The following is a 25745-nucleotide window of genomic DNA, read 5'->3' as shown; positions in this document are numbered from 1 at the left end:
AGGTTTAATATTTTATCCAAGTACAGGAACCTGTGGTAAACTGCTGTATTGAGACAACCTGTTTGTTTCCTGTAAAATGGCAATTATAGCCTAAGCCACCGTTGAAGCAACTTCTTTACAACAGCCGCAAAGTTGCTTTTTGGATTAAGTGCAAATATGTTGAAAGAATCATGTAACTCAATTACATGTACTTGCATTTGGCATAACGCCTTCCCTGCCATATATGTCCTTCTTTGTTTTCTTCTCCTGTGAGACACAGTAAACTTTTTGTATAATACTTAAATTGAAAAAATGATTTGGCTGTTTCTGCATGTGGGTGTAAGGTGTGCAAAGCAATGTTTATCTATTATATATAACCAAAAACTGAGAAATCTAACCCATTTTCTTTTGGAATTACAGCCTGTCATTAGCAGGGATGATCCGGATTCTACAAGGACAGACAAAGAACAAACAAAAACAATTTTTATTTTTTTGTATTTTATTATAGCAATAATGCACATTTAAAACACTGTTTCATTATTTTCTTATTTGTTATACAGTTCATGGTAGAGTGCAAAAATTCAGCACAATAATAAACCAATTTCTTTATGTTTTACGGTAGGCAATCTTTGTCTCACCATTTAAGGTTCTCTTCAATATAAAGAATTATTGCACATAAAAGCATAATTTAAATGCCCATGTGGATGTGTAAAAATACATTAAATAATCAGAGTCTGTGTAATCTGTTGACTGTACATTCCACCTACAGCAGGATCAAGTGGCTTGATTAAGGGAAGGGGTCTCACTCTGTGATCCAATAATATGACATAATATTGATACAATCACAGGTCTATAGTTCAAGTAAAAAAGACCAACCAGACAGCTGTTTGGCAGTAAGATCTAATTATTGCATTACTGATATCCTATCATCTCCACTAGAGGGAGATATCATGTTAGGAACTGTGTGCGCCTGAAATAACAGGAACAAAAGTTCATTGAAAGTTTAGCTATATTATGGTTGACCTCCTTCTTGTTTCAGGTCATCCACAATGTATGGTCACATGTCTACACCTGTGTTCATTCATATGCATGTCAGCGTCTTGTGTTGACCCAGCTGAGTGTGTAGGAGCTGTGAGCGTTTGCTGCTGTCTGTTTTAGGACACTGTGACCCTTTCCTGAAGAGCTGTGGATCAGCTTGAGTCCAGAAGCTTGGAGACCCTGTAGGACACTAAACCAATAGCGGAGCACTTCCTCATTGGTTCCGCCCACCTCAAACCCCGCCCACTGCAGGTGCACCGTGGCAACCAGATGATGGATATTCTGCAGAGTTCCTGTCTCAATCCAGTTCTGGAAAACTCGCCACTCAGCACTGAGCAGATCAGCATACAGAAAGTGAACCTAAAGACATTAGAGAATGCAGAGAAAAGAGGTTCAATATAGTCCTGTATGAGGGCACAATACTTCTGGGGGGTTGCAGGGTGAAAGGCGGAGTACACCTTTCATCAGAGAGCTGACGCATAGAGATCAACAACTATTAAAGCTCACATTTCATTTAGAGTCACAAATGAACTTGCAGGTCTTTCTACTGTGGAAGGAAGCCAGAGCACTCCCAGGACACCTACAGAGAGTATCTGTGGATACATGCAAACACCACAAAGGAAGGCCCCACCTTGCCAGCGGGTTCAAACCCAGGACCTTCTTGCTGTGAGGCGACAGTACTGACTGATGTACAGCACCCAAATAACTGAAAATCAAATTAGATCCCTTGATATCAAACAACATACCATACACAAACTGTTGGTATGTAGTTCCCTCTTGTGGCTGCAGGATGTAATTTAGCCAGTGTTTGTGATTCACTCACTTAAACTGTTGCCATGGCAGCCAGGGATGGCGCAGAGCCCTGTTGCTATGGGAACATACAAGTAAGGGAGCTTTCTGGGTATGTTGGGTCGAAAAGACTCTAAGGTATGTTTGTTTGGCAGTGCATCTCTAAATGTGTGTGTGTGTGTGTGTGTGTGTGTGTGTGTGTGTGTGTGTGTGTCTTACTGTGTGATGTCCCAGAGCTGACATGATGTCTGCCAGTGTTTGAGAAACACTACCCAGGTTGCTTCTTGTCTTCTGCTTGCGCTTCCTTGGAGCTCGCCACTCCAGCCACATCTTGTGGTGGCTGACCACACCTCCATCGCCATGGTTACTGGCCAAACTGTTGCCAAGGTGACCACCGGATGCATTAGAGTTGCTGGGATCAAAACTATGGACTTCGCATCCTAGCAGTGACACAGTCTTAAGAAACTCTGCATCTCTCCCATCCATACTAGAGAGAAAAAGGCAAACATAAAAAGATAGACAAGGAGGGAGGGGAGCACAGGGGTAGTTTGAAGATTATTGCATGCATGATTAAATATGCATTGCATTGTTTATTTCAACTCTGCCAGAAATATGAATGCATAAACATCACAGCACAGACACATGCACATAGCATCACAGACATAGGACACACACCTAAAGGAGTATGCAACACATGGTCTATCAGCAGCTGGAAGGAGCCAGTCCTCAGCACACAGCAGCCAGTGGGGTGAATCTGCAGGGGGCTGTAATGTCTGAGCCTGACCTGGAGACAAAAGCCTGGAGCAGTTTAGCTGGGGATGGACAGCAGAGGAGATATGACATGAGATGGGTGGGGGAGAGACCTGAGAACAGTCTTGCATGAACTTAGCATACATGTAAGAAGAGAGGAAGCTAAAGAAGAAGAAATTGCGTGAAATCTTCTCCTGTAAATGTGTGAGAACAGTTTAGACAGTGAGTGCTTTAAGTGACTCTTAAATATTAGATTGGGTTGATGATAACCATTTAACTTGAGTAACTGTCAGAGGCAGTTTGTGGCAGGAATTGAATAATTACAGAACAAAATCAACATTATATATTTACTATACATATACTTTAATCATTTCCCCTGCCAGTTCCACAGCTCTTGGTGGTGCATAAGCCTTAACTTTTGTATGGGAGTTTCCAGTCTGGAACTGAAAGTCCTGACTAGCTCCAGATTGTGCAGCGTTCTGCTGCCAGGATACTGACAGTGCCTGACTGATCATATTACTGCTACGTTAACCCCCCTCACACACTGGAAGTCTGAAGTTGTAGAAGTGAAACAGTCAAAAAAGTTTTTATTGATTGCTCTTCAGGCTTGGCACAACCTAACTCCTGGCTACAGTTCCTGTAGGACCCTTGTGAGCCAAGTGTAGCTGGAGACTTTGAGGGAGGTCCAAAATACGAGGCCAGTGGTTCCCTCCGCACTCATCTTAATTTAGCAGAGTTGGCAGCACATTATTTTCTATTTGAAGTGTGCACATTTAGTTTACATTGTTTTGTCATATTGCTAGTTGGTTTAATTAAACTCTATTAATTCTTTTCTCTTTGTCTTTAAGTTATCTGGCAGCTGAGCTCTCTTTAATGATCTGACAAAAGACGGGGCTGAGGGTGGAGCCTGAATTTACAAAAAGGGCTAAGGACCTCTTTGTATGCCTAGAGCTCATACATATAATGTGGTTTACCTGATTGCTTTATAGCCTTATATTTTATTTAATGTCGGAGTTTATAACTGTTTGTCCTGTTGCTTCTCACTGCTAATCGGTATTATAGTTTTGCAGTTTGTATAGTAAAAAATGTAACACACAATTAAAATGCACCATCTAAAATTAAAATATTTACAAATGTTCAAAATGTGTTAGGCAATGTTTATGATAGTTGGAGATTCAGACATTTCACACATTGACAGGCTTTTCACACCTTTTCAAACGTTGAGATTTGATGAGACATTGTTGTTTTCATTTTAATGAATGACAGCTCCTTGGAGGTAAGATGTTTTCATTTGACTGCACTTCTGTAGCTGATATTCTGCGTAGCCTACCTGTGGTCTGGTGATATACGTGACGATACGGTTAAGTTCTGCTGCGAAGGAAGGCTTGCCTGCAGCCCACCGCTTCACCTCCAGTGTTCTGGGTCCCGTCTGGGAACATGCACACATACATATCAATATATTGATACCGCATTGCACGGAATACCAACAGATTCAAGGGAATTTGTGAGGGTTCTGAATAATGCATAGGAATGACAGTCATGTGTGGGAGTGTGCACCCCCTGCCCCAGGTATGAGTGATGAGGAGGCAGGTCACAGGATCTGACCTCAGATCTGCTTTGCCCAAGGCACTGTAACATACAAGCACATACACTCACACAAAGCCCCCCAACCCAACTCAGACTGAACCCTGCGGTCACCATGGCAACCTCAGCAGGGAAGGGGTGGGGGGGTGTTGATGATTCACTAGAATGAGTCAGAGAGTTTAGCCTTGGGCAGAAAAAGAGACAGTGGGAGAAAAAGAGAATGAAATAGAAAGGGGGTGAGCACTGAGGGAGGGAGGAAGAAGTAAAGAGAGGACTGATGTGCCATCACACAAGCTCAGGTGAAGGTTGAAGCTCTTTGGTCAAAGAAAGAGAACAGCTGTCACCTCTCTCTGATCTGGGGTCAGTGCTGTGCTCACACACCCCCTACCCCCACCCTCCAGAGCTGTGCACAAATTGTCCCAGTATAATGAATAAACTAGATTAGGAAACCACAGCAGCAGGATATATACTGAGTATGCTGACTGTCTCATACCTACTCTCAATTCAAATTCAATACACTTAAAATTATATTTAATTTAATAATTTTATATGACACACATTTAACTAGATTGGGTAAACAGGTAATGCTGTTATCACAACAAATATTCAGTACCGCTGAAGTTGAAAAAATCTATCGCTATTATTTTTTCCCCAAAGTCTAGCTGTTATGAAATTCACTAATGCCAACATTCAGAAACTTTTCAATTAAACTTTACGTTGGGGGCTTATCCTCTTATCCTCTTACCTGGCGCGAGAGCATCTCGTTCTCATCCTCGTACGCTCCTGCCCCCTCCCTCCTTTCCCCATCTTCCACCTCCTCCTGCTCCTCCTCCTCCAGACCCGGACGCCGGGACGGGGATCCCTGTTGGCGTGAGACCCTCTCCGGTTCGATGCTAATAACGGAAAAGGCAACCGCACCCTCCTGTTCCTCCTCCACCCCCACCCTTGTGGCTCGAGGTAACCGTGGCCCGACAACGAGGATCTGGAGCGCGAGGAGAAACGGTGGAACCAGAAGAAGTAGTATTCCCAAGCGGAGGGGGAGACCACCGCGGACCCACCATAGCGCACAGGTCCGCATACCTCCTCCGAGGCGATACCGAGGAACATCGCCGGCACGGTGCCCTGTGATTCGACTTTTTCTGGAGGGCAGTAAGGAAAGTCCCAGCTGAGGACACCCCCCCTGTTTCTCACTCCCTCCCCCACCTCCCCTCTTCTTTTCTTTTGCCCCCGGGGGAAAGTTGTGATGACGAAGCGCATTCTTTGTTCAGCGGTGGCCGATTAATGGCACGGTGATTACCGCTTTGTTTGGCACACAAATATAACTCATACAAGATTAAATGTTGGCTAAAAGGCCTCCTTACTATATGTAAGGAGGAAACTGGCCACAATCCTCATAATGTTAACCAAAGAGGTAAACTTTTAGAAAACTACCATAATGAAAAGAAAATAATTTTACCGTCAAACTATCTTATATGTGAGAACGGTTACTAAAGTTGTGGCAATGGGATACACAAGCAGCTCACACCTGTGTGGATGTTGACTGAAGTATCATTAATATTTGTTATTATCTCAAATATTTTACACTGTAATGTTATGGTGACTGAGCTTAGACATCGTATAGGGCCTGTAAGTACTTTTAACGCTATTGCATTTTTAAGTATTAATGTTTGAAGGTTGGCAAGTACATCCTGCCGCATAATAGAAGCATAAAAATACTTTCATTCCTGACTGAAGTTCATTGTGATAATACCTACATACCAAAGTATTAAGTTCTTGAGTGAATAAAAATGATAACTAATGTTACAGATTATAACAGATTAATGTTGCTAAACCTGCTTTGAGATTGGGCTGTAGTTCTGTTTGAATTCCACACAGAAAATAATCATCTGTATCTAAATGAAATGCTGTTATTTTGCATAAATATAGTATAGCATAAAAGTCTGAGAGAGAGCTATTATTCTGCACCTTCTGCCTTTCTGTCTCTCATGTAGTGTTGTTGACAGTGCGTGTCCCCTTCCACCATGCAGAGGAATGTCACAGCAAACACAGTTCCTCCGGCCATGTCTGGGTCTATTTAGTCAGCCTGTTGACAAACTGTACACAATATGCAACCAGTAAACTCCCCCCATCTGCTTTCTTTCTCTCTCGCTCTCGCTGTCTGTCTGGCACGCACACGCATACACACAAGCTGCAGATGTACAATATTTGCTCTATTATAGCAAGTTTCCCTGTGAGGACATGAGATGAGCAGAGGGGTCCCTTCCCATCAGCTCTCCGGTACCACCAGCCTTCACGCTGTGCTTTACTACATTTCCTTATTTGGAAGAGGAATTTTGAAACCGTGCATTTTTGTGCATTTTGTTTCTGTGGCTCTGAAACCTCTACAACACTCTTTTCTGATTTCCTCAGTCTGGTTTCTTTCTTTCCCCTCCAACACATCCTCCCCTCCCCACCATCCATTCCTCTACTCCCCTCCCTTTCACTCCCTGTCGAATTGTGTCCTTGACTGAACTCACTCGCTTACAGTCCCAGACAGCCTGGGCAAAGCCCAATACTCACAGAGGCTCTAAAACGCACACACAAACACACGCAAACATGCTCACACCTCCCTTAATTCCTTAAAGAAGCAGTATGCTATAGACAAGATTACCAATGGCAAGAACAGAATGTGTATTTAAATATTTTGCACCTCAGATACATACATGATATGTAACAGACAGATATACAATTAATTTTTTTTCATCACAAAAACCACCAAACAACACAAGACCACAGAAAAAAGAAGGGAGAGAGTGAAAGAAAGAATGAGGCCCCGTCAAGATGTTAGTGTCTGGGGATTCACTACTTTTGACCCCACAGACACGCACACATACCATACACACTCACACATAAATGCACACATACATACAAATACATGCATTACTGCAGTCACGCAAACACACCCTCCTCTGTCTCGCATTCTCACACAGAAAACAAGAGTCTCTTTGGGGCCGTTGTGTGATTTCAATGTCTCTTTCCCTTGTAGTTAAAACAGCAAAACACAGGATGTTGGGTCTCCATGCTGCAGTCCTCTCTCCCCCTTCAGAGCAGAGAAACGATGGCAGAACGCTGAGGAGGGCGTGTTGATGATGGACCTTCAGAGTGAAGGAGGGGGGGCCCTGGCTTGGAGCTGGAGTCGTATGTACAGATGCTGGTATTTCAAGAGCAGAAACTGGTTTAATCCACTTTTCTCTTATGGTACACAACACAAGGAGTGCACAGAGCGGGGTGTTTGCTAGGCTCATGGTATTTAAAAAGTTGATTTAGGCTCAGATGTGGCTCAGGTTTGGGCACAAGACAGAAATGCAAGGTTAGTGTAGGTCAAGTGCAGACCACAGTTGCTGGTTTAGCTGGGGAGGGTAGGTTGAGAGACAACAGAGGAATGACACAGAAAGAGAGAGAGAGTGGTGTGATCCTAGGTTGTCCATATTGCAGATGTACAGAACAGGACCGGATAGATGTGGTGAGATGCAGACTTCTGGGAAACAATCAGAAATCACAACAGGACTCAAGGGGGAGAGAAAATAGGTTTGTCTCTGTCTGTCAGCGTCTGGTAGTCATCTGTCAGCTCCTCTCGGCCATTTCCTCATTCCAGCATAGAATGTGAGTGAGTGTACACATGATTTTATGTGTTTATGTTTAGGTAGTGAATTACCGTAGTTTGCACATGCGTGTCTGTGTATGTGTGTGTGTATGTGTGTGTGTGTACGCATTTGTGTCTGTGCATGCTTGGGCGCTTAAGTTGCAGTTGATCTTGATTGTCAGTGCTGGAGAATTAAAGCTTTACTGTCCAAAGCTGGCAGCTAAATTCTCACCCTTCATTTCACAGTCTCTCACAAAGAAGTCTCCATACCAAAAAAGAAAAAAAATGTTTGCAAATCTGTAAAAGCTTGGTTTGAATGCATCTGAAAGAAAACGGGAGGGGGGGCAAAGTGAAGAAAGAGAAATGAGAGTCCATGACATTTTTGACAGTGGTAAAATAAAAACAAACTCTTCCTTGAACTAAAAGAAAGTACACCATGGCACTATTTTAACAGGTATCTGTGTGCATACTTTACTGTAATTAATTTATATATTTTTTTTCATATTTCCTTTGTTTCACTGGGTGCTAAATGTAATGTGGTACTGTGGTGTGCTTGCTTTTGTACTTGATTTAGATTTGTACTTCACTCGGAGTTTATGTGGACTTTGACTGTTTGCTGTTTGCTTTGAGACATAAGCTACTATATAAGACATTCCAGTCCACCAACCACTTCCACTAGATGAGCAAAAATTTGCAAACATGAACCTAGGGAAGAGTACCTAGAGAAGCAATAAATAAATTGTTTAACCAGACCTTCATCAATTGTATATGGTTATGAATTGTGAATCTGATACAAAAATTCAACTGGAAATGTTTTTATCAACTTTTCATTTACTAATTACAACTACTAATAGTGCTTCCTCATTCAATTAAATATCAAGTGATAAACCACTTTACAATTTACAGAATCTGTCGATGGATTAACTTCATTTCTGATGTTAATTTTCCTTCATTAAATGTCACTTAATCAGCTGCTTCAAATAAAAAGTACAGTCATGTTTTTTAACAAAACACTCTGCTGGAAATGACTCTTATAGTTCCAGTGGTGGTTCTTAGATGGCTTTATTGTTTGTATGAAGATTAAATAAGCTCACCTGCTGTTACAGGCTGGTGACGCTAAAGCTGTCATCATTGGCTGGGTCCAGGAGCTGGCACAGCACCCCACCTCCCTGAGCCGCCTGGGTGGGGTAGCGGTGTCCCATACCCTGGTAGGATTGATGGGACAAGGAGAAGCCACTAGTGTCCTCCTGATGGGGTGAGGAGTCCAGGGGAGGTTTGGGGTATGGGGAGTGAGGCAAGGGGCCCTGGCGATGGCCTGTGCTCATAGCATGAGGGGTCAGATCCCGCTTGTGGGAGGGCACGGTCGAGGGAGGGCTGCATTCCTCATAAAGCACGGGTGTTGAGTGTGAGTGGAGGCTGGGACTAGGATTGGAGTGAGAGTGGGAGGGGAGGTGAGAGTTGGGATTGGTGTGTGCATTGTGGTGGGGCTGATTGTTGGTATGAGGGTTTGAGTGGGAGAGGGGATTGCTCTGAAGGTGTGAGGTGGGATGGTTGTTGGTGTGTGAACTCAAGTTTGCATGGGACTGTGTATTGTGATGGTGTGTGTCATGGGGAGTCGGGTTCATATGTGTGTGCGTGTTCGCATTTGAGCTAGTGAGCGGATTACCATGTGTGTTTCCATGAGGACTTGTGTGTGGGTTGCCGTGTGTGTGCATGGCTGTATTTGTGTGTGTGCTGTGTGAATGCGGGCTGGGGCTGCTGCTGTGCGATGTCTGTCCGTACCAGTAGGGGGAGCTGCAGTAGCTGGGAGAGTCATACTGCGAGAACTGTGGGTCTTTTGGAGGGGGTCGGTGTGGGGGACTCAGGGCAGTGGTGCAGTGGGGTGTTACCCGGGGTGAGGGAGAGCAAGAAGGGGAGAAGGTCCTGGAGGGGACAGGGTGGTAAGACTGGGGTGGAGGCGGGGTCGGCTTGGGAGGATATGGGGGAGATGACACACTGGGTGAGAGGGAAGAGGAGGACTCTCCAGGGTATAAGGCTGGGTACCGTTCCTCAGAGGAAGGTGTGGAGGGGTGCGCAGAATAAGGGGATGGGTACTCACAGGGATCCTGGAGGTAGCTGGAAGGTGGTGCAGGATTGGGAGTAGCCAGGGGAGAGAGGCTACTACTGTCTCCACTGTAATAGTCCAGCCCCTCCTGGAACAGCCCAGATCCCTCTGAACCTCCAGCAGTCACTGCTCCAGCTCCGGCTCCAGATGCAGAGGCAGCCTTGCCTCTGCCTTTGGCCCCTGATGGCCGCTCTCTCTGACATGGAGACAAACCCCCTCTGCCTCCTCTAGACCCTCTGCCTCGTCCTCCAACCCCTCCCCGCTTGGGTCCAGGAGTAGGTGTTGGGGAGGGGCTGGATGGGGAATCAGAGAGCAAAGTAGAACCCCCTTCTTTTTCTGATTGTTGTTCAGTCCGTTTCCGCCGACCACGGCCAGGTTTGCTTGTTCCCCCGCCCTGGAAGAGGACATTTTGGCTCCAGTTGTACGAGGGCCCTGAAGCACTCTCATGCCAATCCATCATCAACTTCTCCAGGCTGGACAGACTTGACTGGCCTCCCTCTTCACTAACAGAAGCAGTCTCATTCTGTTTGTATGTACCAACTGCAGAGCTCGGTCCACTACCAGTGGCTGCAGAGCCAAGATGTGAAGAGTCAGAGGAGGATTCTGATAGACTTTCAGGAAAAGGTTGTCGCTTGGCCTTCTGAGGAGTATAGTTGGAGATATCCAAGATGTCTTTCGACTCACTGGAGCCATATTCACTGTAGCCGTGATACTGATGCCCAAAGTTGTCTGTTGACCAGCCACCAAATCCTTGTCTAGAAAAAAAAAAACATAAGTGCGGAAACAAAATATATAAATATATAAAACACACAAAGAGCACTTGAGAAACATGTGCAGTTCACTTGAGAAATATTATCAGTTTTCAAACCAATCAGGAATGGGACCCTGAAGAAAAAACTAAATAGGACTTGAAGAGAAAACTCACAAACTAGATAAAAACAGTGCCCAATCCCTGAGATAACTAATGTCAGGTATCCACTGTAAATTAGCCCATGGTGGACATGGTAAAATGGAAAATGATGTGCTGGAGTGAAACATTCATATTATTAATTCGTATCTCTTTGAGATCCTGCTGTAGTCAGACTTTTATTATTTTGAACTTTTTAGTTGAAAACAGTTAGTCACCTATTCATGACAAAACCCCTTTGTCTAATCTTTAGGTAAAATTTCCTGAATTCACTTTACTTTTTGAGTATTTTTGTGGCGACAGCCTGCCACATGTAAATTACCTGTAGCTCCACTGATTGGTGTTGTATTGTTTGTAACCCTCTGGAGAGGAAGAGGAGCTGAAGGGGCTACTTTTGGCCACAGACATATACCCTCCCCCTGGTGAAGTGGGTCCTGTTGACTCCCCCCGTACCATGGAGGAATGACCCACTGCAGGATATCCACTATAGCCTCGCTTGACTGCAGCCTGGTAGGTAGAATAACCCATTTGACCAACAGCGGTGGCCTTGCCACTGCTGTGTCCAGATCCATATGCAAAGCTGCAGTCGGAGGATCTCTGTGGCAATGCAGAAGAAGAGGAAGAGTAGGCAGAGGAGTAGTGGCCATAAGGAGCAGGATGGGGGGAGTTAGGCGAATGTGAGAGGGTTGGAGGAGTAGATTTGGAATAGGAAGGAGTGGTGGGTGATATTTGTGCCAGGCTGCCATAGCTATATGGCGGCCTGACTGGGGAGCAATGTGTCTGGGCTGCACCCTCCACCCCAGCACTTGCACCCTTGGTGCTCCACTTGGGGAATGCAGGGGACCAGCTGTGACCAGTAGCTGGACTTGATGGCTCATAACCCGAAGTGGATGAAGCTTTGCGAGGATCTGACTGTGAGGAGGAGATGTCCAACAGGTCTGATGAATCATCTGAATCAAGGAGGGACCGGAAATATCCAGCAAACAGGCCTTGAGAGTCCTCCCCAGCTGGTCCAATTCCTCTGCTGCCTCCTGGACTACTGTAGGCACCTCCTCTTCCAGTCTCACAAGAGGAAAAGCCCCCCCTCGGAGATCCACAGAGCTGATACCCACCAAAACCTTTCCCCTTGTCCATACCTCCCTCTTCACCCCAGCCACCAGCCCCATTGGGCCAGTCCTGCCCCATGGACGCCCCCTCTCCTTTAAATGCACCATTTTTTCTCACACGTCTCTTCCTGATTATTTTCTCTCCCCCAGGCTCACTTCCTACAATACCTCCTCCCCTACCAACCCCTCCTCCTCCCTTTCCCCTTTTCCTAGGTAATCCATGCTCAGAAAAAGGGCTCGGTTTCCGTTTCTTGCCAATGGATTCAAAGAAGTCACTGAAGGTGCTCTTATTGCGCACACTGCCCCCAATCCCCCCTGCTACTCCTCCACCTCTCCCAGTGCCGCCTCCTCTACCACCTCGGGGGCGCCTAAACCCAGTGAGCCTGTGGAGCAGGGTGGATATTCCAGGGTTTTCCAGGGGAGTATGAAAGCTTTCTGGCTCACTGGGGGTCCAGCAGCGAGGGGGAGAGCAGCGGCCAGTGGTAAGGGGCTGGCGGTTTAAAAAGGCCAGTTTGGACAAAACATCCCCATACTCTGTTTTCACATCATTAGTATCATTAACATAGGATGGATAAGGGGAAGGGAGTTTAGTCCGCCGCCTCCTCTGGGGCTTCTTGGGCTGGTCTCCATTACCACCAACATTCCCAGTATTTGGAGGCTCTCCCGGTATTCCTGGCAGTGCCTGTTTAGGTGGTCGCCCCCGCCTACGTTTGAGAATAACTGGCATTTCTCCAGGAGGGAACATCACCATAACACTCTTCCCATTGTTTTTCATGCGGAGAAGTGCAGTTGGCTCTCTAACTCCCTCTGAGCCCTCCAGACTGCCATCATGGCATTTCTCTGTTCCTGTAACAGTCTCCAAATTGGAAATCTTGTAGCTCTTCTGTCGGCGGCTAAGGCTGACGGGAATGCGAGCCACCTTGACAACAATCCTTCTCACCTGTAAAACAGAGATCAACAAAAAATGTATACAATTGCAAAAATGCATCTATTTCATAAGAGATATATACGTGTTTAATGTGAAGGGGTTCCTACAGTGACATGTAACTATAAATTAACTTACGCCAACAAAACGCCCACGTCTCCGGTTATTAGAAGGTGTTCCCAACTCCGCAACAGGTTCCTCCCTCACAGTTAGCAGAGATGCAGGGATGGTGGATGTGTTTGCAAAAGGGAGATGAGGTGTAGCGCGATGAGCCATGGACTGGGCTGCCTGACGCTTTTTCATGACACTTTTAGGTGCTGCTTTATGGACAGATTTCAGTGCAGGCCTAGACCTGGATTTAGGTCCAGGCCTGTGGCCAAGTCTGGGCCCAGATTTAGGTATAGCTTTAGGAACAGGTTTAGGGACAGTTAGAGCAAGTGGGATATCTGCAGGGCAGGGAGCTGTGGGGAGAACAGCCTCGACAGAGGAATGCTCTTCATTCTTGGCAACAGCCACTTCCTCCACTTTAACCCTCCAGATCTTTTCCTCCAATATTTCATCCTCCTCCTCTCCTCCCCTTTCCCTCCCTCCTCTCCTTTCCCCATCCTCTATGCCTCGACGGAGGCGGGAGGATTTGCGCAGGTGACAGGGGAAACGGGGCCGTCCGGAGCTGCGGAGTGCATACTTCTTCTCTGCCTCCACAGGAAGAGAAGAGGAGGCTGCATTTGGGCTTGGACCAATAGGAACTGCACAAAAGGTTGAGGGCATATCTGTCTCTGCAGTGAGGACCGGGGCTGCCAGCTGATTGGTGGAGGCAGGATGATTGCCAAGTGCCAAAGACAGGGGTTGAGGTGAGGTTGTGTGTATGGCCTCTGGTGTGAGTGTTCTGGAGAGTTCTGGCGCCACAGAACCTGTATGTGTGGTGATATCCATATGTCCACAATTATCCATGTGTGACTGTGAAACAGCCTGTGCATGCACATCTGGGTCTATGTGCGTTTGCATGTTTCTAAGTGTCTCTGAAAATGTATGCTCCTCAGCGGTAGTATGAGTCTCTGTCTGCCTCCGCCTGCAGCTACTGTGCCCCAGTCTTCTCTGTAGATGGAGGCCGTTGGACAAGGCAGAAGGAGAGGAGGAGGGAAAGTGGTCGGAAGTCACCGGTGCCAGTCCATCGTTAGAGGGATCCTGGGACCCCCCTTGGAGCCTGAGCTCTCTGGTCCAGAGCTCAGGCCCTGCCAGCTCCTCCAGCTCCCCCAAAGATGATTTTCCCTCTGCCTGAGTCCCACCACAGCCCACTGGAGCCCCAGTTTGGCCTGAATGTAGATGATCTGACAAGCCGCTCATTCAGTGGACAGTCTTGCTGGCAATAAGGCAGGAAAAAAGGGTGATGTTGTCTGCAGTGTGAAAATGAGTGTTGCTTCTTTGTAGCTGTCTTCTTCAAACAGCTGGCAAGAAAATTCAAGGACCTAAGGACAGAAATAAAAGAAATATCAGCTGGGTAGGAAGACTGCAATTAAATTAACATCTTCTTGTTACATTTACGATATTTAATCTAAACAGCTGTCTTCTACATACATTGGTCAATGAAAATTTTAAAATCAGACATTTATAGCACAGATGAAATTGTGGTTGTGATAGAACCATCAACATTTTTGGCAATGGGCATAAACCTAATCCGTATTGCGCTCTACTCTATTAACTGTGCCACCCACACAGTAGCATTACAACATTAGATTACATTTATCATTCATATCCTGCTCAATTGGTTGCTTTTACCGAATGGTTGTGGTGCCGATTCTGATTTTGATTCTGAGTTGAGCCTCACTCTGTCTGCCTGACTGGCTCTGTTCTGCAGGGGATCATTGGGTCATCAATACTGCAGTGGAGAGCTCGCATACTTTTCTCTCTCCCCTCTGCTCCTGTCTTTTGCCCATGGTAGCTAGAGGGAGAGATAGAGAGAGACAGACAGACAGAGATAGACAGACAGACAGAGGAAGGGACAGAGAGTTGAAGAAGGTGGGATAAAGATAAAGGAGTATGGAGAAGGGTGGAGCAGAAAGAAAAAGAGAATAAGAGATTAGTACATGATGTCATAGCACACATCAGACCAGACTAGAATCAGTATTTTGGTGAGAGCTCCACCATCTCACACCAGACGCAATTATTTTGGAGGATGACTTGCAGTATAATTTTTTTAAAACTCTAACTGTGGTTAGTATTTCATTTTGATGTGCACCAGCAGATTGTAAGAACACATGCAAGCCAGTGCTACTTTATTCTGTTCTACTGGATTTTTTCATGATGACCAGACTTGTGCCACATTTTTCAGCCTCACCATATTTGAATGAGTACATGTAAATGTAAAAATTCAGAAATTATTATAATAAACAGTTACTTGGAGGAAAATTGCACATGCACGCACACACACACTCTCACACACAGCATGCCACATTTCACCAAAACTATAAAAATGCATTACAAAGCACTAGACTCATAGGGTGCAATGAGAATGAAAATGTGTGAATCATCACAGCCACTAGGGGGAAGCAGAGAGGTGATGAATAGAGAGGTGTTAAGAGGATGGAGAGATGAAGGTGACAGAAAGACGGGAACGATGGGGGGATTATAGAAACCCCAGAGCAGAGGAGAAACTGAAGTACAGACAGCCAGAACAGGCAAAAGTCTTATGAAACCTGGACCACACGTGCTGTCAGACTCACATGTGACTACGTGCACACAGCCAAACAAATATAAGCATGCATGCCACATTTCCACGCATATACACTCACAGACTCCAACACTGTACTGCACTCTCTACATACGACACTATCCTGTCCATCCTAAGATCTCCCTGTCTCCCTCTCCCACATATGGCTCTTATTAGGAGGGAGGGAGGTGGACAACAAAGGGAGGGGGGTGGAAGACACTAGAATGAGTGTGTGAATGGGTGAGAAAGTATGGGAGATGGTGAAAGGTGGAAGAGGGAGGTGAAAGATATGATTTAGACAGGAAAAGGATGGTAAGTGGAAGGACAGACAGAGGAAGACAGATTTGGGGGGTTGGACAAGGCAGGTGGAGGAAGCAGCGGAGGAGGAGGAGGAGGAGTATGAGAGTTTTGCTGTAGCAGAGTTTGGAGGAGTTTGGGGCTGCACACATGGAGCAGACCAACCTCAACATTGTGCTGTTCTGAGGAATGACACAACTGGGACAAACACCCATGGAGATGAACACACACAACACATACTTTCTTTAACCACCTCACCCACTCCCTCCCATGCCCAGTGCTGTCTCCCTGCCCCTCTCTCTCCCTTCCTCCCTCGCTTCTCTCCCAATCTCGTTCTCACTTTCTCTCTCCTCTAATTAACAGCATTCATTAATTAAAGCTCCGTCTGACCGGCATGTGAGAGAAACAGAATAACACATGCTTTAATTAAACAATGCTGCACATGTGCTTACACATACATGCACACACTGTCACTCACACACACACGTGCGTGCGTGCACACACACACACACACACACAGCGACACATACCAACACACAAAGACACATTCAAATATGCCCCCACAGCTTCATCCTCCCACACTCTCACACATCGATTTGCACATAAAGACATACATGTCACACACACACACACACACACATAATCATGAACGATCATACACAAAACAAAGACACACATGCAAATATCCCTCTACTGTGCTCTGTGGGGGGCATTCTGACAGGGCTTAGATGCCAGCCAATCAAACGCTCCCACTATGATTCATTGTTTAAGCAAACACTCCTGGCATCCATCAGCCGCCGTTCCGGTACATCCACCGTCATACGTAGCAAATGCGTTTTGGTGCATTTTGCTGTGAATGGCTCTGGGGCTTTGGAACACACAGTGGCGTGGTATTGTCTCTTTGAAAATGGCCGATGGTATACAGTGCTCTCACATGATGATCTGTTGAATCTGTTTCACAAAGACTAACTATCATGTGAATTATATTCTTCACAAAATGTTGATCTTGTACATTTTGCGCCTGCACATAAAACTTTTTGGTGCTACCGAGTGCCTACAGGAATGATAACAACACAACACGCCACAGAGTGCATGTGCACACATGCCAGGGTGAAATTAGAGATGAGAACCTGTCATTTTAGAGCTTGGGCAGTTGCCCTGATGTGCATAGTCTGAGAGGAACAATCAGTCTGTATGTGGTAGCTGTACAGCATATCTATTCTCTCCCCATCTATCTCACTGCCACAAAGGCTTGCAGACTCACAGGCCTGCCAGCAGCAACCCTCAATGAGGAACTAGACCCTGCGTGTGTGTGAGAGCATAGATGTGTTGGTGCTTGCACGCTTGTGTGTGTCTGCGAGTGTGCGCGTGTAAGAGTGTGTCTTCCAGGGTGTGTTTGTAAAAGCACTCACTGAGCTCTAACGGGTGTGCAGTTGTTGCTAAGAGACAAGCAGCAGCACCGAAACAGCATGGGGGGGTGTAAGGGAGGGGGACATGGAGGGGAGAGAGAGAAAGAGAGAGAGGTAGTGAGATAGAGGTAGTGAGGGGAGGAGGGGGGAGCTCCACAGAGAGGTTTAGAGAGATAAGAAGAGGGGGGGGGGGGGTAAAACAGAGACAGGGACAGAGGGAGAGAGATGGAGAAAGTGTGTGTGAGACCAAGAGAGAAAGAGAGGTGGGAAGGGGGAAGGTCCACAGAGACTGACAGAGTGACACCGTGCAGAAACTACCATCAGCCTCTCCAGTTCGTCCACACCACCTCAACCAGTAGCTCCAACAGCCTCAACCCTACAACACACGCCAGAGCACAACTTTTTCTAGAAATCGATCAGAAGAAAAAAAAAGAAAAGTAATAATAACTTGATCACTAACTGCTTAAGTCATTCACCAGGTGTGTCATGTTGTTTTTACAGTTAATGGATGTCTGACGTCAGAAACTTTACATGACATAGCTTGACATAGCGTGACATTAACAACAACACTTTAAAGTGACCAACAAACTGCTAACCCAGTGCATGCAATAATCTGATCAAATACTTAACCATCAATTATTGGCATCTGAGTGTGGGGCAATATAAGTTAGATTAAGTTAGATTGCTTCAGGATAAAAAAAACCAAAACAAAGTTTATTTAACTTCAGCAGCATCACAAACACAAGAACTTTCATTTCACAAGAGCACCACAAAACCTAGAGATCATCTTAAACTGATAGTTAGACGTGTTGGATTTAAAGGCTTTATTCCAACTTGTGTGATAAAAAGTTTTTAATATTTACTCAATAGTCAGCACAACTGTGCAGCTCTGCAAATTTTTAAGGTATAAGGTCTTGTCTTGACTGCAGTTCATCGTAGCCCAGTGGGCATTTACACTGAACAGCTAAAATTCAAGCACATCCAAACTCTTCCAATCAACAAACCTGAGTTTTTTGAGAGCTTGAGGTGTGTGTAAGCGTGCCGAAGGGGGCGAGAAATGTTACACACACATATCGCACTACTGGGGCTGACTTGCTTGCAGACAAATTACCACCAACAACCCTCAAAAATAATGCTGAACTTTGGGCTTTGGTGGGCTGCAGCTCACTGCACACGCATGCACACACACGCACACACACATTGGTCAAAAAGAGACAGCGCAACACAGACCCCCACCCACCCACTCATGCTCTCCTTCACTCTGACCTCTCTTCTCTTTCTCACCCACTCACATCCCACCCGTCCTGCCCCCCTCCCTCCAAAAAAACCCCACCACCTCCCCAGCTGCAGGAAATTCCTAATGATCTCCATCATCAGTGTGCATGCTGTATCTCCTGCCAAGAACCAGCACGTGCACGCACACACAACAAACACGCACACAAAGGATAGAAATGAACAGAGTGCAACACATAAACCATATGTGCAGACAAACAAAAAAGGCAGACAGACGGTCAGACAGACAGATAAACATCTAACGTAAACAGACTTCACACAGACCAGATACAGTGGCGGCTCAGCCAAGGATGCACACGGGGGACTGGAGAAGTAGCTCCAAACACTAGACAACACAAAACCAGGACCCTCCACCCCCATCTGACTGTCTCACTATCAGACTGCCTCTCTCCTGTTGTTTCTGCAAGGAACCTACATGCTGAAGTTATTTTAAGATGAGGAGGACTGTATTACCCCTTCCTCTTCCCCCTCCACCCCCTTCCTCATTTCTCTTCCTCACTGTTCCCTCTCTCATCTCCCTAGCACTCCCCCCCCACACACACCTCTCACTCCCAGTTTCTCTCCCACAACACACGCTCCCACTCCCCAACAACCCTCCCTCATCTTCAACTCAGCCTGACACTCTCTCTCCTCTATATCCCTCTCTCCTGCAGGCAGTTTCCTGGCGTTGCTGATGGCCGCCCCTCAGTCAGGTCATGTGACCAACGGCGCCAGCTGGGAACAGCTAGGAGTGTGCACATGTGTGCATGCATAGGCACATACACTGGATTACACACAAACAAGGACACACATGCAAATACGGGAAGATGAAACCAACCACTTAGGTGCAAACACAGAAATGCTACCACTTACAGTACATGGAGGTGCACACACACACAATGAGCTGACACAAACAAGGAGAAGCACACAAGTGTGAGAAAAGATGCACACTCACACTGACTGACGCACACTCCACGTAGTCAGGCTGGCGAGAGCTCACAGACCCACTTAAAAACCACACACACCAACACACAAACCAGATGCTTGGACCCCGACACACTCAGACCTTGAGGCCAGTGTTTTGGAGAGGGGCCTCTGTGCTGCGGCCCTGACTTCCTGACTCCTCCTCCTCCCTCCATACTCCTGCTCCACAGTTGCTGTGGGAGACGCTGCTGCAGCGCCCGTTGCCAAGGAGAAGGCTGCTGGCTGTTTGAACAACAATGGCCGCCTTGTGAACGTTCCAACTGTAGGTACTGACAGCTCGTCAGCCACAGCCTCAACATACACGCTGCTCAGAAAGCACACGCAGCCGCACACATGCTGCTCACACTGCACACTGATGCTACACCGCTGTAACTCTCAGAGTCTTGGCCCCAAGCCTGAGCGAGGTAACACTCAGACACAATCAAGTACCCGCACACGCGCACACACACACACACACACACACACACATCTGTGCACGCTCTAAGAAATTATGACTTCTGCTGAGGGGATAAGAACCCCTTCCGTCCTTCTCTGTCTACCTGCCTCTCTCTCCCATCTCTCTCTCTTCCTCTCTCTCTCCCACACACACACACACACACACACACACACTCAGTGCGCAGTGCATTCATCCATCTTCCCCCTTCTCCCTGACTACTCTCTGTCTTTCTCTCTTATCTCTTTCTCTCTCCTCCCCCTCCACAGCCTCCTGATTTCACTCTATCACTTGCTCTTCAGTTGCTCATCCCTCCCTCTCTCTCTCACGCTTTCTGTCTCAGGAAGTGTGTGTTCTCACTCTCACGCGCACAGACTATCATCCCGGCACACACACACACACACATGTGGAGGACACACATTCACACGCAGAGGGAGGCACACACAATCTCTTTCTCTCCTGGAAGGTAGCGAATCTCTTCGTCCCTCGGGGGCATACACTTCCTCAGAGAAGAAGGGAAAAGGGAAAGAAGAAAGAGAACAAGAAACAAGGGTGGAACGGGCAAGAGAGGAGGAGGAAGAGGAAGGAGAAGGAGCGGAAGGGTGGGAGAGAAGAAAGGAAGGGTAGAGGGGAAAAACTATATTCACGGCGGGGATTTATAGACAGACCCCTTAGTGCTCTGATTATCTGTTCATATTGATGGGACGACACTGAAGACACACTGGTTGAGATGGCATTGAAGTCAAATTGGGTAGTGCGTGTGTGTGTGTGTGTGTGTGTGTGTGTCGGGGGGGGGGGGGGGGCTGAGAAGAATCACTAACAAGTCTGCTTTTCCTGTGACTCACTGTTTTTGACACACATACCCAGACACATGTAATACGAACACTCACACACCGCTAAAAACAAAGCTAACTCTAACACGCTGACGAACGATAAGAAACATGAAAATCAGACATACTGTACATCTGCTGATAGGTGTGCATGTGTGTGAGCCTGAATGTGTGTGAGAGACGGCAAGTGTGGTTGTGTGCCAGACACCGAGAGATGCTTTTGTGCGTGTGTGTGTGTACGTCTGCGTGTTTTCCCCATCTCTCGCTCCTCTTTAATAATTGAGCTGATTCTGTCCAGCTTGTTAGGGAGGTACACAAGCAGCTTCACACTCTCTCTCTCTCTTTCTCTCTCTCTCTCTCTCTTTCTCATCCTCTCATGTACTCTCTCTCCCGCCTCATCCATCCATCTTGCTGTTCTCTCTTCATTTATCACTCCTTTTCCTTCCTGTCCCCTCTGTCCTCTCTCTCTCTCTCTCTCGACTTTTCTCTCTGTCCCTTCCCCCATCTATCCTCTCCCTCTTTCTTCACAAATCCCTCCTGTTCTTTGACCTCTCCCTCGCCTCTTGCAGTTTCATCCCCCTCCACCCTGCTGCCCTCCATCATCTCTCTCCAGCCCCCCCCCCTTCCCTCCCTCTATCCTCCGGAGGTGAGAGGTCGAAGCTTCCTCTCTACTGTCAGACTCAAACCGGCTGCAACCAGCCCTGTGTGTGTGTGTGTGTGTGTGTGTGTGTGGGGGGGGGGGGTGTAGGTGAGGAAGGACATAAAGGAAAGGAGGGAAGGAGAGAGGGAGGAGTGGAAGAGGTGGAAGAAGAAGAAAGGACTGACAAAAGGACCAATACATGAAAGGGGTTAAAAGAGGGAAGGAGGCGAGAGAAACGAGAAGGGGAGATGTCAACTATTGAGTCAGTGCCTTTGGCGCGGAGGAGCCGTTTTATGAATGTATCGTGTGGGAGGTGACAGAATGGAGCATACAAACACTGCTTATACTAATGCTAAATGGTTGCTGTGTGTGTGGGTGCATGTGTGTGTGTGTGTGTGTGTGTGTGTGTGTGGGAGCTGAACCACGTTTACCTGCCTGTGGCGGAAGGTATTTCACTCCAGGTGACGATTAGATTAATAGGACTCATAAAAGACAGGACCCTTCACTCCAAGGACAAAGCAGTGACTAATTATTTTTGGCCAGAAGCATGTTGCAAGTAGAAAACATTAAAAATTGTAAAATATTCCTAAAATGTTTTGTAGCCCAATATTAAATAACTTAATATTAAAATAAGAAATCTTATGGCACATAAAGTCGGTCGTGTTGTTTTTTTTTTTTTACAGCAGACGAAGGAAACCTTGCAGCACAGAATGACATCTCTAGTTTGGAAACAAGGAGAAAGGTTCATATGATTTGCATCTAAATGTTAAGTTTAAAGCTGTCAGCAGATAGCTGTAAGCTCTGACCAACTAGATTCAGTGTCTTTAAATAGATGTGAATTGTTTATGTGAATTTGAGCCATAAAATCAATTTCTCGTGTATTTTGGGAGGCATTTCAAGTGCTGAGTAATAATGGCCTGACTCATTCACGACGCTGGTGTAAATTCACGTTTCCTGAATGGCAGTCATATATCTGTTGTGAAGAGTTCAAAGGGGAGAGCCAGGATGATCTTTAGCTGACTTTCACCAAACATTTGTCACTTTAAAAACAGCAGCTCTTTGTTGCACTTCACAAATCTTGTGCACAGCTAGAAGCCAAATACATGAAATGAGGCACTTTGTGGCTGTAAGGAGAAGCCTGAGATTGTTTATGGAGAATCAGCACTGAACAGATTCAGTCACTGGTAGGATGTTCTCTACAATTTACGTTACTGTAGCTCTGCTGGAAATGTTTGTGTGGATAGATCATCAATAACTGGTTTTGTCTCACAAGCTACACTACTTCATGTTCAGAGCTGATGCATTTATAAACCGTCACTCCTCCAAACCACTTTGCAACCATTCAACAGGTTGCACCATCCCAAACATAAACTCAAACTTCTCAAAGCAGCAGGAAATCAGTGGCAGTCATTATATATATATATATATATATATATCTATATCTATATAGATATAGATATATATATACTTTACAGATTGAAGTTTTGTGTGTCTATGTGTGTTTGTGCATGTGCATGTGTATGCATGCATGAATATCTGCTGTTGCTTTCCTTTTCTGTGAAGCGCTTTGCAGCCAGTTGCAGTTGATTGTAATTATATTATATTTAAAGGTGTGTCCATTCTGTCTTCCTCATTTGCATGTCGACCTCCATATTCAAGAGAACTTCTGACTACCTCACATGCTGCTAGGCAGAGAGACAAAACAGGTGATTGGTTGAACTGTCGGCTGTCATATCAGCAGGGTATATCTTTGTGACACTGTAACACACACACACACACACTGGCTTGTCTGTGCCATCAACCCACACGCCTACCAACTGCAGCAAGGCACAAACAAAAGGTACTTCCACACATACACACACACACACACACACACTTGGAAGTACACATGTGTATGCATATACACAAACACACACACAGAGCTCTGAGACGAGATGTGGTGTGTTAGGTGCGCTGACCCTGCCAATGAGGACAGGAGGAACATCAACGGAGCTACAAGGCCGTTGCTATGACAACTAGCCCCGCTCACACAGGTAGGAAGCACAATAGGCCTAAGCTGTTATATGTTCACATTCTCTCTGTTTGTATCTCACACACACACACACACACACACACACACACACAGGGCCATGCACTCAAGACAAGTCTGACAGACAGGGGCTGCATGCCAAGGTAAGGCCATTTCCTTTTCATTCCTGCATTCAGAGGGTTGAAATTATTCATTGTGTTCCAAGTGGACCCACCAATAAGAGAACTCACTCTTCTACCAGCGAGTGAGAGAGTGAGACTGGGTGACACAGACAGACAGACAGACAGACAGTCAGACAGACAGAAAGACAGAGGGGGAGACAGAGCAACACTCTGCATACTAACAGCACCTGCACTAGGGCAGCCTGTGCACGTCTCTGAGGGGCCCTTAAATAACGAACTGTCACTGCCCAGACGTCGACATTGACTTCTCTCTTCCTCTCCTTCAGTTTCTCATGCACTCTTTCTTCCTTTGTGTCACCCCCCCCCACCCCCCTTCCTCCCCACTAAGCCACAGACAAGAGCTGATAATCACCACCATGAGTACACCGTGTCTCTCCAGCACACTGGCCCTGTTGCCACTGCAGGATGTGCTACTGCTGTGTCCTGCCTCACTGCCCTGACAACTCAGGGGGCTGCCGGGATGGAAACCCCAGGGGCTGGACGGATGCTCACAGGGACTCTCTGTGCCTCCTGTTTATATGTAAAGCAAACATCTGTCCATCATCGGGAGCTGGGCTCACAGTCAAACCTCTGGCATGTGTCACTGGTATGTAAATTCAGTATTACAAAAGTCCCAGGAAACTCACCCACAGTCTATGGAGATAGCAAATAAACAAGAGTGCGTGTGTGCGCGCGCGCGTGTGCGTGCCAGCAGTGTGACAGTACCTGGGGATACTGTTGCACTGCCTACACTGTATATAAATTCAGTGATAATGAGGCTAATAGGTGAGAAGAGTGTCAATACTCAAAAACAGGTGGAGGGACACAATGTTCACTGTCCGCGCATTCAGTCACAATACGTGTATTTTTGTATGTGTGTGTTTGAACATCATAATTTAAGATCTCACCACACACGCCGCATACCCACAGTAAAGCCCAGATGACCCAGCAGCACGGGAACGAATGCAGAGCTCCGTTCGTGAGCAGCGCCGACGAGGTTAATGAGAAAAACTCCACAAGAAACGTAGCCAGAGGTGCGCAGCACAACTGGCTGAGCGGACAGTAAGCAAATTTTTTTTGGTGTTGTGTACACAGGACGCTGCACGCGCACTCACCAAGGGAGAGAGCGAGAGTCTGGGGGCTCGCGCTGGCCGCTGGAGCTGTTGCGGTGTCAACGCTGACTGGCGGGGCTGTGGGCTCGCGCGGCTGTCGGTGGTGCTTCACTCCTCTCCTCGCCCGGGTCACGGAGTCGTTGCCTTGACGGCTGCAGCCGTCAGCCCACAGCATTTCCCCTTCATCTGTGCTCCCCGCGACGGAGGGAGATAGTCCTCCCACATCAATGTAAACGTTGTCTCCTCCTGCCGTCGCGCGCCACCGTTTCGTGCGACTCAACGGAAAAACCGCTCCTCTGGCTCACATTAATATCTGCACCCACAAAGATGGGAAAGCAAAAACACAAGACGGGGGAAAATTATAAAAATGAGGAGCAGGGATGTTGGTTCACAGTCTTGTCTCCTGTTAAGATGCTGACACAACTGCGCTCGAGCCCCGTGCTCCGGTTTTGGTGACAGGCACGGGACTCCCCAGTATGCAGGAGGCGAAAATCGACCGTGCGCCCGTGCGTCTCTGCCTCTGCAATTCCAGCTCTGTCTCTCGTGCGCCCCAGTCTCCGCTGTGCCGAACCAACGTGCCTGACTGTCAAACTCATCCGGGTACCCGTAGCTGGCCTCACTTTACACCTCTGGAACTATGGGAACAGTAGTTTACTGAGGATTGAAGGCGCGTAAATGAGGAAGGCAGCGAAGAGAGCGAGACACAGACGGGAGTGGGAGGAATTTCGGAGGACTGACAGTAGTTACCAGTGCAAGGGATGCCTATACACGTATATCATATGGTATTTTATAAATAAAACCTAAAACTGGCAAAACGTCAGGCCTGCTTTAAAGTAACCTCTATTTAGGTGAATTTCGTACATCAGTATTTCGACTCATCCCTTTTTGTACTCTTTGCTGTAACTGTAAATCCTTGCTGTAGAATACAAAAATAGGCTGGCGACATTGTGCTTGAGGCACAAAATACGTGTAGAAGAAATTCTTACTCACATGAGCTGTAGAAGTTTTACTTTACAGAAACAATTAAAGCAATAGGACATTTAAAAGCAGACCAAAGGAAATGATGA

The 25745-nt window shown here is 46.6% G+C and overlaps 2 protein-coding genes across 2 annotated transcripts; both read right to left on the bottom strand.

Moving 5' to 3' along the window:
- Positions 1–460: 460 nt before the first annotated feature.
- LOC124074639 (probable methyltransferase-like protein 24) lies at positions 461–6564 on the bottom strand. The gene is given in 6 exon segments (XM_046417763.1): positions 461–1377; positions 2026–2293; positions 2482–2618; positions 3887–3985; positions 4886–5325; positions 5328–6564. Coding segments are annotated over 6 exon segments (1320 nt in total). The 5' UTR covers positions 5398–6564; the 3' UTR covers positions 461–1071.
- Positions 6565–6646: 82 nt separating this feature from the next.
- On the bottom strand, positions 6647–25709 carry ahdc1 (AT hook, DNA binding motif, containing 1). Its single transcript, XM_046417747.1, has 6 exons — positions 24682–25709; positions 14581–14743; positions 12943–14270; positions 11096–12819; positions 8857–10621; positions 6647–8084 (listed from the first exon to the last, which is right to left on the bottom strand). The coding sequence occupies exons 3-5, from the start codon at positions 14146–14148 to the stop codon at positions 8863–8865; spliced, it is 4689 nt and encodes a 1562-aa protein (XP_046273703.1). The 5' UTR covers positions 14149–14270; positions 14581–14743; positions 24682–25709; the 3' UTR covers positions 6647–8084; positions 8857–8862.
- Between the last annotated feature and the right edge of the window lie 36 nt (positions 25710–25745).

This window comes from Scatophagus argus, chromosome 17, assembly GCF_020382885.2.
Source record: "Scatophagus argus isolate fScaArg1 chromosome 17, fScaArg1.pri, whole genome shotgun sequence".
Lineage (NCBI taxonomy): Eukaryota > Metazoa > Chordata > Actinopteri > Scatophagidae > Scatophagus > Scatophagus argus.
This window is presented reverse-complemented; position numbering and strand designations above follow the sequence as displayed.